Source organism: Electrophorus electricus, chromosome 21, assembly GCF_041902795.1.
Source record: "Electrophorus electricus isolate QZ-2024a chromosome 21, ASM4190279v1, whole genome shotgun sequence".
Classification (NCBI taxonomy): Eukaryota; Metazoa; Chordata; class Actinopteri; order Gymnotiformes; family Gymnotidae; genus Electrophorus; species Electrophorus electricus.
In genome coordinates this window covers 7,572,559-7,589,344 of record NC_137517.1, presented here as the reverse complement: position 1 = coordinate 7,589,344, position 16,786 = coordinate 7,572,559, and the positions used below count along the sequence as shown (strand labels likewise).

General features: G+C 44.3%; 1 protein-coding gene across 3 annotated transcripts in view; it reads right to left on the bottom strand.

The window, feature by feature from the left end:
- Nucleotides 1-712: 712 nt before the first annotated feature.
- The window catches only part of tshz2 (teashirt zinc finger homeobox 2), a 41,017-nt gene continuing 24,943 nt past the window's right edge, over nucleotides 713-16,786 (bottom strand). For 2 of the 3 annotated variants that reach the window (XM_027008318.3, XM_027008319.3), the window contains exon 2: nucleotides 713-4,489. In XM_027008318.3, coding sequence (XP_026864119.1) covers nucleotides 1,461-4,489 — 3,029 coding nt within the window. In that variant the 3' untranslated portion in view covers nucleotides 713-1,460. Of the gene's footprint in view, nucleotides 4,490-5,310; nucleotides 10,636-16,786 lie in introns of those variants that run through there. The other variant, XM_081704299.1, reaches the window with a different exon arrangement.

Genomic DNA, 16,786 nt, shown 5'->3' with positions numbered 1-16,786 from the left:
TATTAATTTAAAAAATGAAAAATGAAAAAGAAAGAAAGAAGAAAAAATGAAAGAACATGAAAGAATGAAATAAATGTGGACAAACTACAGTCTGTAAGTAACTGGACAAAGGCTTAACTTGGGGTGGTTTGACTCCATTCCAGCACACTGTATATGAACTGAAATGAAACAATGACTAGGAGATCAGAGGTTAAAATGAGGATTTTACATTAATACTATGTAATCGATATAGCAATCTCTGCCCTTTTACACACAGTTGTATCAGTTTGAACACACCACTGTACAAAGTAACAAATAAAATTGTCATGTTTAGTACATGGTGCCAAATACTTTGCAATCAATTACTGCCTGAACTGTGTGACCTATAGTCATTTGCAGCTATAGGGTCTTCTCTGATAAGGCTCCAAGTTATAGTGCCCTGAAATGGAAGGACCAAGTAGAAAAAAGGGTTGCGATTCCTATATGGATTTCCCTGTATACATGTTATTACCCCTAAATTAAAGCTTACATTCTGCAATTTGGCCCAAAACCATTGTTTAATGTCAAATGTGCTGGAGAACAGAACCAAAACAACTAAACTGCATCCCTGTCTATCTTCCAGACTGCACTGTATGTCTTCTGCGAGCAGCTACAAAAATGGGAATAATATATTTAATTTGAAAATGACCTTGTAACATTGTTGCGGTACTTCTAAAAACCACAGCCAGACAGATAGAAAAAATGTTAATGTTTTATTTGTACTGGTATAAAAGGTGCAGTATTTTCTTTGTCTCACTATGCTCCTTCTGAGACACTTTTTTTTCTGCAATGCTATATATACATTGATGTGAGACATTTTTATGTCAAACCTATCTAAATCTGTTAGCTCACACACTGAATCTGAGCCTAAACTGTTGATTAAACATTTATTAAAGTGCTTTTCTGTTCTATCATTGCAACACAAACATTTTACAGAGCAATGTACTGTACATTTCGGTAAATGTTTTGATGTGTTTGGCTACCTGTCTGAACATTTGCATGTCCGTTCAGGTGTGTCATTGGAGCTGAAAATTACAGTTAATGCATCAATCAATTTGTTGTTAAAAGTAATACAATTAAAACTTGCCATATCATACAAATAAATAGTAGTCATAGCCAGAGCTATTGCATGCAAACAGCAATTATGTTTCAAGCAGTAATACATTTAATTACTGGTGATGCATTTGAACAGGGTGCAAAGACTTATGTCAATGTATTAATTTTAGCATATTTAAAAAATGTATTTACTTACACTTCCTTCTAATTCAGCCAGTGTGACCATTTTCTTCTTTAATATAATGAAACTTGATTCATTTAAAATTTATAAGCATACTACGTAATGCTACTTGAAACATTATGAAAAAAAGACCCGTGTTTTGTAAAAGCAGAGCATTACAGTTATTTAACAACAACAAAACTACAGGTAGTAAAAATTAACCAAGCTACTCTTTGTCCATTTCAACAAACTGTGAATGATTCTCTGGGGATTTGCTGTGAGTTTTACTCAAATGGAGTTTAACCGCATGGTTGCTGGCAAATGTCCGACTGCAGAGTTTGCATTTGAATTTTGAGTCAATGTCTTCTTCGGTCACCAGGGCCTCTGTCGGTCTGACACTGAAAACCTTTGTCAGTTCGGGCTCCGTTACTTTTGTCTGATGTTCAATTGGCAGTTTGCTCATGTCTTTGATCTGGAAACCGAGATGAGATTCAAGATGTGAGATGAAAGCGGATGGCGTTCTGAACTGGGACGCACAGTCATTGCAGTAGAAGACTGGGTGGCCAGTGTCCATGTTCTTCAAAAATTTGGTCCCACCTGTTTTCCTAAGTTGGTATTTAACGTTGGCTAGCCAGTGGCTAATGGTGGTCATAGAGAGTCCAGTAAACTTGGAGATGTGCATCCGTTCCTGAGGACCAAGATCAGAGAGAAGATACTTGCCTTCAGAGGTCTGAAAAAGACTTGAAGCAAACTGGGCTTGAAGGATAAGCAGGTGCTGAGGGTTCCAGTTCGACTGCCTACCTTTACGCTTGTGGACTGAGTACACCTCACTGGACACGTCTTCAAAACGCCTCACATCTGACTCCAGTTTCATTGCAGGCACTCTCGATGGCATCGAGGGCTTTGGTGTCGTGGCTTTGGGCAGAACCTTTACCATGTCAGCAATGTCAGACAGTGCATGTTTCTGCGGCATCGGGGTGGAGGACTGTAATGACAGAGAGGAATTCAGTTTTCTGTGTTTGTTTTTTGTCAAGTCTATTGGCTGGTCATTATTTGTGAACATGAAGTTGCTGGCCCTGATGACAGCAGAGGACGTTAGAACAGAGACTGGTTTCTCTACACCTTGGCTCAGCTCAGAAAATATGGACTGGGTGCGATGAGGTGGATCCCTCTCTTGTCTTGGCTTATTTGCTTTCCCCAAATGATTGTTTAGTACAGACTGTAGTGCACTTAGAGGGTTTATGCTAAGGACTTCCTGGGATTCACTGACAATCTCTGAGGAGCTGCTGTGCCCGTTGCTGGCAGGAGGGCTTGGTGATGGGTTGGCTCCGTCAGAAAAAGCTGGGCTCAACTTCTCTTTGATCGTGTCATTTCCTTCACTTACACAGTCTGCATCCAGCTTTGAAGAGGAAGAGGAATCGTCCTGACAATCACTGTCATCATTCTCTGCCAGATCAAACTTACTGCTCTGACTCTCTTTGCCATCCGATGCACTACTCCTCTCCTTTTTAATGTCCGGATTGTGATGTCCCTGGAAACTCTCGAGTCCTCGAAGTCCCTGATAAAACTTCCCCTTGGGGGCAATGGGCCTTAGCTTGTGGTTGAGACTTTGCTTAATCTGGATGGGAGGAGATGCTGATAAAGAAGCGTTCTTGATCACGCCTGAGAGCTGGTAAGCTGCATGGATGCTAGGATACGCACTCCAGCTAGGTGTCCCTGTTTGAGCCTTGTTGATCGCTGTGGCCACTGTATTAGCCAAAGACTTCAGTATGTCACCTCCTCCACTGGCTCCTTGCTCCAGGTCCTCTTCTCGTAGATATGGATACTTAAAGCCAGCATCAGTAGGCTTTTGATCTGTGCCATCTTGCTGATCATTCTTGCCTCTCTCTTCTTCAGTTTGGTCAGGTTTCTTTTCTTTCTGGAGAACCTTTTCTGATTCTCCAGATGCAGTGCTTTTTGGCGAGGCCTTGTCTCCCTCAGAGTCGTTAGTGGTGGGTTCTGCTAGCACCTGCATCTTCTCTATGGCTAAAGGATCTAGAGTTAACTGTTTACCCTTCTTGGAGGCTGAATTTGTCACCTTGATAAAGTGACCAGTGACCATCATATGAGTGGTAAGCTGCTGAAGAGTATCATGTGAGCTTCCACATTCCATGCACTTCAGAATCTGAGATTTGCACGTTTCAAACTGCCATGTGTAGCTAGCACCATTTTGATAGCCATATCGGTTGTTTGGAGTATTTGCAAGGCCAGCTGACTTTTGAGCCTCACTATAGCCTGTAGCGCCAGTGGTGGAGTCAGGAGAACAAGGCCTTGTGGCTTCGAACACACGTTTCTTTACTGGTGGAACTAATTTTGGAGTGATTACTGGAATTGGTTCTTTTAAAGGCACTTTCTGGTAATGCTTCGTTTTAATCATGTGGACACTTAGGTCTTGGAGAGAGTCAAATGAATGGCCACAGAACATGCACTTCAGCACTTTCTGGGCATCTTCCTTGCCCTCCATGTCTTGCAGGTTCCTTTTCCTACTCTTTGATGACGAAGTGGAGGCGATTCCTTGTTTGCTGTGGTTGTCGTCCTGGTAGTGGCCGCTCTTGTTCATATGCACCGTCAGCTCTACCAAGGTGTCATAGGCCGCGCTACAGTCTTTGCAGCGGAAGCGACTGGCCCCTGTGAAGACAGCACCGCACGCCTTGCTGCTCTGTCTGTACAGATGGACCGAGCTGAACAGATTGGGCTTTGACGCAGGTTTTGGGGACAGAGTCTGCTGCAGGGTCTTGGACAGGGCGTCCTGGTGCCAGTCAAACTCGCCTTTGGTGCTTCCATTGGTGCTGTCGCATTTCGTCTTGCTGCCACTGTTACCGACCTTCAAGTCTAGTCCAACGTTTGTCCAGTACGACTCTGACAGGAAGCTGGCATAAGCAGCCCTCATTTTCTCCAAACTACCGTACATGTCATCTTTCGGTTTTGAACCGTGGCTCTCGTTGTCCCTCTGGCTCTCTGGTGGGGAGGACGTCTTGAAGTCAGATAGTCTGTCGCTGCCATCGCTGAGACGGGACTCTAGCTCTACCTCCTGGTTGGACAAGACACTGACAGGAGAGTTCTGGAAGCTGTAGCTGCTTTTGTTGTCCATTTCCTTGTCCTCTGGAATTTTGGGGCTGGTCTTTTCTGAGCCGTCTTCTTCCGTCCCCATGTCGTTCTCTCCCTCCTCCTCTGCCACTGGTTCAGGGACACCAACGTCTTCGTCCGGCTCATACACTGCAAAAAGCACAACAGAAATGGAAGCGTTTATCAGCTTTGAGTGATTTATTCTATGCAGACTTAAAGCTACAGTACATGTACCATGTATTTGTATGATTCAGGAATTATATACCACAATTTCTAAATACATTACTGGAACATTTATTATTATGGTTTAAAGTGGCCTTCTCTGCCTTGTGGGAACCTATGCAGTATCTGTTATTCAGAAAAGATCCTCCGCTCAGTGGGATCTTTAGTCAAATCATTTGGCAGAAGGCTACTTTCTTCTAAGCCTTATGGTATTACAAACGATCTATTAAAAAGTTATTGTAAGTACCTGATATTCTGACACAGGCATAGTCTAATCATAGTGAGTACATATGGCAATTTTACAGGGCTCTGTTTTTCATTAGGAAAATCTTCCAAATGCAATGAGAGATGACCTGAAATGCTGTGAAGTCATTCTGTAGATTAATGGTCTAAAATGTATCATAAAAGTATTATCTTTTTTAAGAATCAGTATAATAAAAGGAGGTTGAGCTTAAAGTAATCAAAGAACACCAAGGAAAAACATAAAAGGTGTTTTTCAGAACTGTAGTTTGTTTAAACCTAATTTCAATTCCAATAAAAAACAAGAAACTCACATGAAATCTTTTCTTTGTATCATGTGCCTTCATTTCTAATATGGCATTTGTATAGTACATCAATTCTGTGAGTCAATTATATCTGTCACTGAGTTTAGCAGAAACTCAAACTATATATTTTATAAGCCTACATTTGGTTGGCACTCCAAATTTCACAAGCAGAGGTGCTCTTAGTTAAATATACACAGAACCTACCAGTCTGGACCAGCCATTTGCATTTTGTGTAGTGGATATTCCTTTTTGAGTTACAGAGGACACTCAATGTGGAGAACCGTCGCATGTGAGCTTTAAAAGTACTACCCCGTGCAACCCCCACTAGGTCCTCAGCCTTTGGATTCTGAAAATAAGACTTTTTTTTTTTTTTTTTTTTATCAATATTTCAGAGGTGCCTCAAGAGGGAGCCTGGAGGTGAACTGCTGCCAGCTAATGGATGAAGATGGAAACACGATTCATACTCTCAAAACAAATCTAGAGAATCTAGAGAATGGGGCCCCATGAATGAGGGGGCTGCCTCACACACGCAAGAAGACTCCCAATGGATAGTGACCTTGATCTACTGCAATGAAGATTTTTCAAACGGCTGACCAAGATGGGTGATTGCCTCCTGGAACATGCTCACTCTCTCCCAGTGCTTGAGAAGAGAGTCATGTTTTATGTATTGAAATGGGTGTATATATAGATTTCATATAAGAAGTGCTATGGACTGTCTCTTGTGTCTCTTTTTCATGACTTCAGCGAGGACAGTAATGTGACGGATGTGTTGGTAGACAGCAGCTTGGTATATATCCTGGCCTTTACCCTTACAAACTAGGTGCCACCTGATATGAAAAATGTACTGACAACACATGATAAACAATACTAAAACTAAAAGGCTAACTCTAAAAAAACCCAAAAAACAAAACACGGCACAGCTCTTGCTCAGCTGTTTGTGGCTGCAATGTGTTGGATATTGACAGAGAAGTCAACCAACCATAGTTCCCTGTAGTCTTTCAAGTGTAACAAAACAGACTGGAATAGCTATGCATACCTCTGCATGTTCATGGTGTTTGTATGAGTGCATCTAATGGTGAGAACAAAACTGTGTATAAGTATTTTGTGTGCAGGCTAAAGATTACTCTGGTGCTATTCACTCCAGCCCTTGGCTTGCATGAGAAAAGCTCAATGAGGTTAATGTACTTATAGTCTATAGTCTGTGTGTATGGGAGAAAAATATGTAGCAGTGCACTTTAACCCAAGAAGGATTTAAGACAAACTCTCTCTGCTAAATAGACTGCTGTTGAATGTTAACACTTTCTGACAATGTGGATCAACCAACGCATATATTTATTACCTGCAGTTTAAGTGAATCTAAAGCAATTTGCATTCTAATTTCACTCCAACTTCACCTTTTCAAAGTGCATTGATTTACCTCATACCAAACAATTCAGCAATTTCCATTCATTTAGAATGCATTCACATCAGTGTGACTTAAATTAGACTTTGTACTCATTAAAAAATAAAATAAAATAAAAACTATATATTATATATATAAAATTAAATACTAAATAGCCTGTATTTCTTGCACCAAATCACGGTTTGTGAACTGCATGTGCTGTTCTATTTTAATGCCACCAAAAGGCACAAATTAACCTCAGGCATCCAGATCCCTCCAAAATCCTATAATAAAAGCCTAGCCTTTCCTTACTAAAGTATTTGTAACAGTTTGCCGGCCTCTGATCTCTGCCAAGTGGCAGGGTTCTGAAATACAGGACCGAATGCAAGGGCACACCCCCTTAAGACGTTTCGCGTCAGGCCAGGGTGCTGCATAAACCACTACAGCGACACCAGGACACAATATTACAGCCTGGGCAATTACAATCAAATTCCACACTCTGACCGTAATATTGATGTTAAAGTCAATAAAACAAGTAACACATAACTTGAACTGAGACAGCAGCCATTTGTATTCATTTTAGTAATGTTCAATATATATTATTTTAATTAAGCCTAATGCTTGCTGGTGCATAAATGCTTGCCGGTAGCATCACCCATGTGCTTTAGCTGTGTATGAACACAGGAAGGGCCATCAGCTGTAGTGATCTTATGAGGCTGTGTTATGCACTGTGCTACTTCAAAGCAGTGAAGTCTGTCCGCAGTTGAGCTTGCCATACAAAAGAAGGGACTGGCATACGGATTGGGAGAGATTTAGCATGTCATAAACTCCTGTAAACCCTCCAATCTGTGTCACAACAAATTTATATCTTCAGACAGGGACATGCAAAGGTCAGAAAACCTAGGGTGTCCATCATAAATCAGCCACTTGAAGTGTTTATAACATTAATCCGCTGGAACAGACTTCTGGCATAACAAGACCTGGATTTCGAGAGCTTGCTGGTCGTCTGCCAAATGGCTGCACAGAGCAGCGCACGCACTCTGCTGTTCATGCCTGATTCACACAAACAGTAGCTGAATTGGCATTTTTTTTACAGTCTGCTATGATTACTGTAAATTTGATTAAAGAACTGCAATGAAAAATAATTTAGAGTGAATGCAGAAGTATTGGCCAGCAGTGTCGGCCATTTTGATGTACTTTGTTCATCAAACCAGAAACTATACTTTAACAAATGCATTAATGATTACAGTGTAAAAGATCAAAGAATGTGAGTGTAATCCTTATCATTTCTTTTGGAGGAAAAAACGGCACACCATTAAGAGTGCTGGGAGCAAGTTTATAATGTCTGACACTGAAATTATTCTCCCTTTAAACAGAGCAACGGAAGACAATGAATGTTTAAAAAAAAAAAAAAATTACAGAAAGCTGACTGTCCCACTAGAGAATCTGACTTCACAACACACAGAATAAAAAGGCTGTAATATTAATAGGCCAACCAAAATGGCTTCACGCTGGGCGTCCATTCAACCTAGATTGATTCTGCTTTTAAACGAACCCCCTGAAAACAGCAGAGACAAAACAGCTACTTTCGCTCCAGCTGTTTCTTGGCCAAACGTTACGGGAGTGCAAAGAATTACGCGGCCTGGTCACATTGACATCACTGCTCCTCCAAAGGTGGTCAGTACCTTAATTCTCCATGGACCTGTGCTTTACGTATTACACCATTGTTGGCTAATCATTCCCGGCCAGACGGACAAAGTTGTGTGTGGTGTAAATCTGTCAGTTAACATTCACTCTAGGGTCTGATTTGTATTCATTTAAGGTACATAAAGTGTGTGTCATATCACTGCAGTTCTTATGAAACCCTGCAGCCCTGTAAACCCCCACCTCACCCCATCCCCTCGCGAGTGCCCTTCTGTTAGTCTTACTAGCATTTCGGTGGCGTAACATCAACATTTATCCCGGCAGCGGCAATGTTTCTGTCATTGATCAGCCCAGGCTAACGTGGACAGGCAGGACTTAGGTAGGAGACAGCTGCAGTATTCGGGGCCCTTTGTTAGCATCCGAGAGGGTAACACTATCTTCACAGGAGACGCTCTAATTCCGAGGTGCCGCTGACAGGTCTGCACGCCTGTGCCACTTTCGCCATGGCTCGCTCACCCGTCTCATGCTGCAGTTACCCCTCCCCCTGTCTTTTTTTTCTCGGACGTGCACCAATCGATAGCTCTTTTTACTTCTCATTGATTGCCTAGCGGTGGGAGAGACCTAAGCAGAGGCTGTTATGACATTTCTAGATTTCCCCCTGTCCTTGGGACAATCAATTACACACGCATGGCAATCAAAACCTCTTTGCAAAATGAACCTGCTCCATGACATTTTCATCTCCTGGATTTATGCCATGCTTTAAAGCGAGAGAGAGAGAGAGAGAGAGAGAGAGAGAGAGAGAGAGAGAGAGAGAGAGAGAGGGGAATAGAGAACAAGAGAGGGAAACGGAGAGAAGGGGAGAGAGAGAGGAGGTTAGGGAGAGAGGAAGAGAGAGAGAGAGAGAACCAGGGTTGCCGTGTCCCACATAAGAATGCAGCACGCACGTGTTTCACAGAAACATACACCACACGTACACACACACAGCATTAACGATGCGGGCCAGACAAGTGGCGTAATCTCTCTGCACCCAGACCAGCCGCTTGTGCCAGAGTGGGGCTTGCACAGGCATGCCTTTGTTGGATATATCGGTTTGGCTATTGATTTCTGTCATGAGCTATGACAACCACGAGCACTGTGGGTTTACCCAAGTGTGCCCTATATAGACTTCAAGAGTCTTACGGCAAGCGGAGTTGCAGCACAAGGAGACGTTGATGAATCGCAGCATCGTCGGGAAGCTCTCGATTACTCCAGCCCAGCCTCTCTGCACGCTATGCAGGCCGACAAATACGACAGGCAGGAAAGTGGGGTACTGCAGCTATTTGAACTGTGTAATCAGTGCCTGTGTTTTATGTGGGGATATAATAAAGTTCAGAGGCAGAATGGAACGTTCCTGTCCACTCGAACAGAAGAAAAGGCTGTAAATTCAAGCTTTTACAGTACTGAAAAATGACCTCAAAAATGCGGCGTCTGAGAGAAGAGTATTTCCTCTCTCTTACACTTTAAATCTTATAGACAATAAAAGCTTGCAGTAGGCCTCACTTGTAGCTGAGGTTTCGTTTTTACCACCAAGACTTATTTTGAAACATTCCTGATCAAATTTCAAGTTGACATAATTAATAAGCCAAACTTGGGTATTTGCCTGTTCAGTAAATCAGTCTAAACCATTGCAAAGAGTCCATACAATTTGTATGCTGACATTACTTCAGTTAATCTGTAACATGCTGAATTAAACCATTTGCCAATATTGCGCTCATGGTAAATGTAGTGCTGTATAAACATCCCCCAGTACTGGCTAGTGTCAAGATTAGGTGACATTTGCCAGAGCTACTGCTTATAAAGTTCAGAATCGCTTTACAGTCTTCCAGAAAGATCTTGACAAAGCTTCATCACACAAAAGCAATCTAATCTAATGAAAATAGCATAAACATATTTTGGATTTTTTTTTTTTTAGTATTTTTGCTCCACTGCTGTGTTACAGAGACATGTTTTGCGAGCTAATGTGCTGCTCCGAAACCCCAAATGCAGACTGGAGGGGTTCCAGAGCGACTGCAGGCTGCTCTACCTTTACATTGAGCGGCTTCCTGGCATCTCGTCCCTCACTGAGACTGAGAACCAGGTGCGAGATTAGAGTTCATTTTGGTATGCATGAAGAAGATGTTACTTAAAGTGCATTACGTCCTCCACTAAACATGAGCTACTCATGCAGATAAATGTCTGGCTTTCATACGCCCACACGTTAAATATTTAATGGTCTAGTATAATCAAATTCAGATTCACAATTCAAGGAAGACAGTAGGAAAGTTGCAGAGGCTTGCACAATTGTGGACCTGCAGCTATGCACACTGAGTACCATCCCCTACAGCTGCACTGTAAGAAAGAAAAACCCTTCCCCAAGGCTGCACTGAGTCATGGGCCCAGTCTAGCAGAGGTGTGGGCTCAGGTTTGAATCCCAGTTGTGCCACTTGCCATCTGTGGCTGAAAATTGTTGGAGGGGAAGGATCCTCACCTCCCTATCCAGACATCTATAATGATAAAGACATTCACAGCCATGCTGTAGCAGAGAAGACATCTGCATTGTCAAAGAGCAGAGTATGTTTAAAAAAAGGCACACATGCATACTTGAATATTAGAAGAAATAAATTGGGCTAAAAAAAAAAAGGTAAGTAATTTTTATACAAGTAATCCTCAGCTAACCCAACATAAAGCAACAACCAACAAAACCTAGGGTAACTGTAAGACATGTTTTTCACGACTATGGAAGCAAAAGCTTATCTAGAAATCCTTTCTCTTTTATTGTAAACCAAGGCCTGTGTCGGGACATGCCCTACTTAGTCTAGACTGAATCAGTAAATGGAAATGATGACCAACTGACACTGAGACTGATAACTCCAAATCTAATCAAAAGTGTCTATGTGTATTACTCAAACTCTACGTGAACAATACATCACTCAGGAGACCTCATGCCTCATTCTTATCATCCACTCTTCCCACATACCCTCTTCTCCAGTTTTTTTACCAAATACACAACACTCAAACCCATAACAAAAACCAAAGAAAATAAGTTAAATTAACCTTGCTTGGGTTTTGGAAAAGTGCAACACAACTGCTGGTAGTAAGAAAATGACTAGCAGTCACGTCTCATTTACTGGGGGAAACGGGCAAGGCTAAACCCAGCCAGTGCAGCACTTTGGCCTCCAGGGCCAGTCCTTGCCTCTGAGTCTGCTCCTGGACTCTGGTTCTGGTCCCTGCCTCTGAGTCTGCTCCTGGACTCTGGTTCTGGTCCCTGCCTCTGAGTCTGCTCCTGGACTCTGGTTCTGGTCCCTGCCTCTGAGTCTGCTCCTGGACTCTGGTTCTGGTCCCTGCCTCTGTGCAGGATGGGTGGACCCTTTCCCCACCCTCATGGAAGCCTGGGGCCCAGAAGCCCGTACTATCCTAGTGTCCCTCCCCTTCGCTCTCACACATTGCTGCCTAGACATGTGAAAAGGGGTGGCGCTAATGCAAGCTTAATGTCTTGTTTGGCTTTCCGTTTCCCTGATCAAATGTCACTCAGGAATGTTTGTGTCGTATGGAAAGAAAGAGTGCCTTTTCTAAGGGCTGCTGGCACCTCCTCTACACCAGATTAGCCCCACCCAAAGAACGCCCCCCCCCCAGTTTTACAAACTGACGAGTGAGGAGGATATAGCCCACTTACACCCTCCTGAGCCTCCCAGAGTTTACAATGCCCCTCCTGACACCTGCAGAGAGGATTAGACAAACACAAGCACCTCAGTGTAGCCTAGCTCTCAGTTTCTCGTTCCACTTGACATTTACCTATGGATTTCACGCAGTCCGCTATTGTATTACGGTTTTCATAGGAACATACTGCAGCCATGAGGAAAAGCACTGCCTCATAAGTGAATTGAATACGTTTGCCACGCTGAGAATGGAGCGAGCGCTTGGCTCATGACGGCATCAAAAGCTATGCGGTGCGGCGTGAATGGCTGGAGAGCAGGAGAGCCACCGCAGCCGCTGTGTCATTCCTGTGCTCTGTGCGGAGGCTTCGTGTGGGGCTGTCAGCGTTCTCGGCGAGCTCACATCAGAAGTGGGAGGGAACTGACGATGGAGGCGGATCCTCTGGGACACCCCCCCCCCCCCCGTTTGATATGAGCAAAGCCCTTGTGTGGGCTCCGTCTCAGTCACCTTGCCTGACACATATAAAAAGGTCTGGATGTACAGAAAGACAAAGAAGTGGGGTATCAGAGAACGCTGCATGGCAATCTGCCATCCATCATATATCCAGATAGGAGTTTCGCAAATTTCCTGCAAATTGTAAGCGTTAATTGATTAATGACAAAGGTTCTTTGGTGGTGCCAGCTATCACTCTGCAGGTCTATGGCAGGTAAAGCAAATCCCTCGCACACTGTGCAGCAGTGACAGCTTTGTGTAAGCTCTGGCATCTGCCTGTCTTGCCAGTATTACAGGAATCAGTCATTAATGCTAGGACACTGTATGAGGAAAGTCCCAGTGTCTTTTTCTGCCGGCGCTGTAGTGCCACCTTCAAACGGGTCACAAAATCTCTCATCAAGGTCAGCTCGCAGCGGTAGTGGCATTTAGGAGGGAACAGAAAGCATGTACATCCTTGCATTGGGTTCCACCTTGCCTTAGACCAGGGTTTCTGTTCCATTTTCAGAAAAAGGAGGCGTTTATTTATTTATATTTTTTTGCATTCCAAGTTCATTAGTAGGAAATTGTCACTTTGCTTTCATTAAACACAGCGATGCTCGCCGGTAAACGTGCAGCAGAAACGCAGTCCTGTCACTTTCAGAGCGGCACCAAAGGCTGTTTGGTGGCACGAGTGAAAAGAAAAGGATCGGAGGCTTTTCCCGCCAAAAAACAAACAAAAAAAAAACAACCGTGAGGCGGCGGGGGAGACGCACTGAAGAGAGAAAAAAATTGCCTCCAAAACACTCTCCTCTCCATTGCCATTCATTTTAATGGCAAATTTGTCGCTCGCTGTTGTCAAGCGTCCTCGGCGCAATGATTAGGAGCCGGTAGTCGCCGCGAAAGCGCTAACTTCAGGATTCGCCTGGTGAGCATTGTCACTCGGTGACAGGCCATGCCGCACACAGTGTCTGCCCAAACTGTGAGATGGGTTGGCAAGCTCATTCCTAGAGAAAAAGGGGGAAAAAAAAAACAAAAAAAACTTTCCACCCTTAACATTGCCTTCCTGACACTTGCGGATATTTTGTCGCGTTGATATGGAGTTGTTGATTAGAACGAAAAAGCGACCCGAGTGAAAGGCCATGAGACTTCCAACTGACAAGCGGCAGCTACTGAGCAAAGCTGCCAGTCCTCTTTGGAGTTAACTTTTCACTGTTCCATAAACGTGCGCTCCCATATACGCTATTTAAGAGCTAGAGTTAGCGCTGAAGTTTAGCTGTAATTTAAACCTCACAAATAATTCAGCCGGGAAGCTTGTGTAGAAATCAGTACGGCTGGGCCTTTGTAGAAAATGTGGATTCCATCGCTGTCCCTTTGGTCTGAATAGCCAATGAAAAAGCATGAGTCATTTCCTAAACCCTTACTTTGACGTAGTGGCTAAATCAGATCCTGCCTATGAATGACTAATCCAATGGAAAAAACAAAAAACAAAACATTTGTTCCCTGGCAATAGTTTTGCAGGGTGATGGAAGGTAAGTAGTCATTGTTGTAAAGGAAATATGCTTAATCACAGTTAGATTATTTTGCAGTAACTAATCAATGATACTGTGCCTCCCCCCTGTGAGTGAAACCCAACACCTTGCCGTTAGTAAAACTAGACAGATGTTTCACATTACAAAAACATAAAGCTATGTTTCTGTAGCACAAAAATTGTGGTATATTCATGCTTATTCCAAAACAGTACACTTTATTTCAAAATACCTCATCAAAATCAAATTATTTTATAAAACCGTGCAAATATAAGTTGTTCAGAGGTTTGGAATGTGTTTTTTTTCTGCCTATCTTTGTTTGTTCATGCATTCAGAGATCTGGACTTGTAAATCTAATGATGGCAACCAGCCCCCAATTCAGTCCTTCGGTGTTCTAGAAACGTCAGCACCAGGGCAACTGCACTCAACCGTTCTCAAATTCCTTTAAAGCAGATAATTTCCCTCTTTTATCTTCCTGGGTGTCAGTTATGTAAGATGCAATACATATATCATTACATTTTATGATTTAAAAATTAAGTATTGTTCCCTACTTCATCCTTGCTTTCTTTTTTAAATAAAAAAAGACATCTTTTATCGTCTCTCTGTCAAAAACCACCACACACCATTTCCCAATTACAGCCACGGATGGAGCGACCTTACGTTCGTTCCCGCTTGAGCGTTATTGAGCTCCGCCGGCTGGACGCTGCCGCTAGCTGTAAATGGGGGTGGGAGGGCATACAGATCATTAGACCAGCACAGCGCACCCCTTCATGAGGCTGGCGACGGCTAATTTATGGAGAGAGAGGCGGGCAGACGAGGCGGCCAGACAGAGCGGCTACCCCACCGCGGCCCACGGCTGGGCTCGAAGCTGGGTGGGGAGGTGGTAAAGGAAGGAGAGCACCAGAGAGAGGGAGAGAGGCGGAGAGAAGGGAGCGAGAGAGAATGTGAGAGAGGGAAGGAAATAGGCAGAGGGGAGGGGAGAGAGGCGTGGCCCAGCGCGGCGGAGGAGCGGCTAATGGAAATGAGTGACAGGCTTTCAGAATGATTTACAACGGGCGGCTGGGCGGCGGTGCCCGCCGCTTTGATGGATGATCCTGAAAGACGGCGCACGACCATAAATCATGTCTTTGAATCATTGACAGAGATAAAGGAGGGGCAGAAAAAGCAATGGCATTGATGTTCATTCTTCCAATAATGTACATTGACGAGTTACACTACCGAGCCTTAATTAAAAAGTGAACATGCGCGCCTCTCCTCATCCCTCCCTCCCTCCCTCCCTCCCACCCTCTCTCTCTCTCTATCTCTCCCTCTCTCTCTGTGTCTCTCGCGCTCTCTCTCTCTCTGTGTCTTGGCTCTGGGTGGTGATATCAATGGTTATTAAAGATGCATCCCTGTCCAGTACTAGGTCCTGCTCCCACTTCTGCCCCTGTGGCTCCCAGTGGCCAGATTAGGTAGAGGCCCAGCAGAGGCCCAGATAACGTCGCTTGGCCTCGACTCTTCTCGGTGAGGGATCGACACACGATCGCCTTCCGCTCAGCAAAAATCGGGCTCTCAGTCCCTTTAATGGATCCAGAAAAGAGTGTTACAGGTGTCTGCACACTGTTACTGCAGGATTTCTGATTTAGCAGATTCTGTCACTGGAATGATCTGTGTTTTACCTCTCAGATATATGGCACCCAACTATCAATAGTTAAAATGAATACCAGGAACTTAGATACCAGATTTTGACTTTTTAAGTTTAGTTTAACACTTGTGAGTGCTCATGGACACACACACACACACACACACACACACACACACACACACACAAATAAAGCACACAAACGCACGCACACATGTTCCCCTCAAATATGGATGTTTTTCAACCCACTGTTCTTGTGACAAGTGCCGACTGCAAAGAATGACAGGTCAAACTTTTGGAGGACAGGGAGATAAAGAATGTGCCAGGGAGGCAGAGAGAGAGAGAGAGAGAGAGAGAGAGAGAGAGAGAGAGAGAGAGAGAGAGAGACCGAGAGAAGCACGGCAGGAGCCATGGAAGTCTGAAAGCCCTGCGTTGCACATCAGCCTGGCTCCTCCAAACAGCACACAATAGAGCAGCGAGGTGTGAGTAATTCCCAACATCTGTCCTGGACACCATACACACTCTGCCTGTTTGCTCCACTCAAGCACAAGGGGCATTAGGGAAGGGAAGGATGACAATTCACGCACCAGCTCTCCCAGGAGACCCAGCCCGGGAACGCTGCCGCCTCTGCCACATGTGGCGTGGTGACGATGCAGAGAGGAACGGGAGTGCGGGGTGAGAAACAGGAGCGCGGGATGAAAAACCGGAGCGTCAGAGCGCGGTAGTCCCTTGGACCTCTGAAGCAGCAGGGCGCTGAGCCCTATGCAGTCCAGCACTTTGAACGTCACTGTCTATGCTCGCTCTGGCTGGTCACTTTCTGAAGTACTTTGGCACTTGGAGGAATGAGTGTTGAGCTTCGTTATCCTCTGGCGTTTCTTCCCAAAACTTCAATCCTGGCTGAGAAGACCAGGGGAAGTGAACAATAAGGCACTGAGCTTTCACACGCCTCTTTCACGCCGGCTGCAGTGTTTCTTATGTCAATGTCGTCAACTGACACTCTAAAGGAACTGACATGGGCTTTGCGTCAGAGGCCAGACCTCCTCTTGACTTGGCTTCACGGAGCAAGCTGTTGTGTTTTAGATTGTAACCTTGCACCATGGTTTGCTGGGCCTAGATGTGTGCGCATGCAAGTGCCGTTTTAGTGTGTGTGTGCCCACTCGCTGAAACACATAAATATCTCCCTCCAGCTGGACGATGACATTTTGGCTGTTCAGAATGAAACCCAGGCAACAATAGTGCTCCTGCAGTGCACACACACTGCTAAGGCCTAGCATGAGGTACACACACCACACACACAAGCACACACCCCACTCCCACACACACTGCTAAGGCCTAGCATGAGGTACACACACACTCATACACACA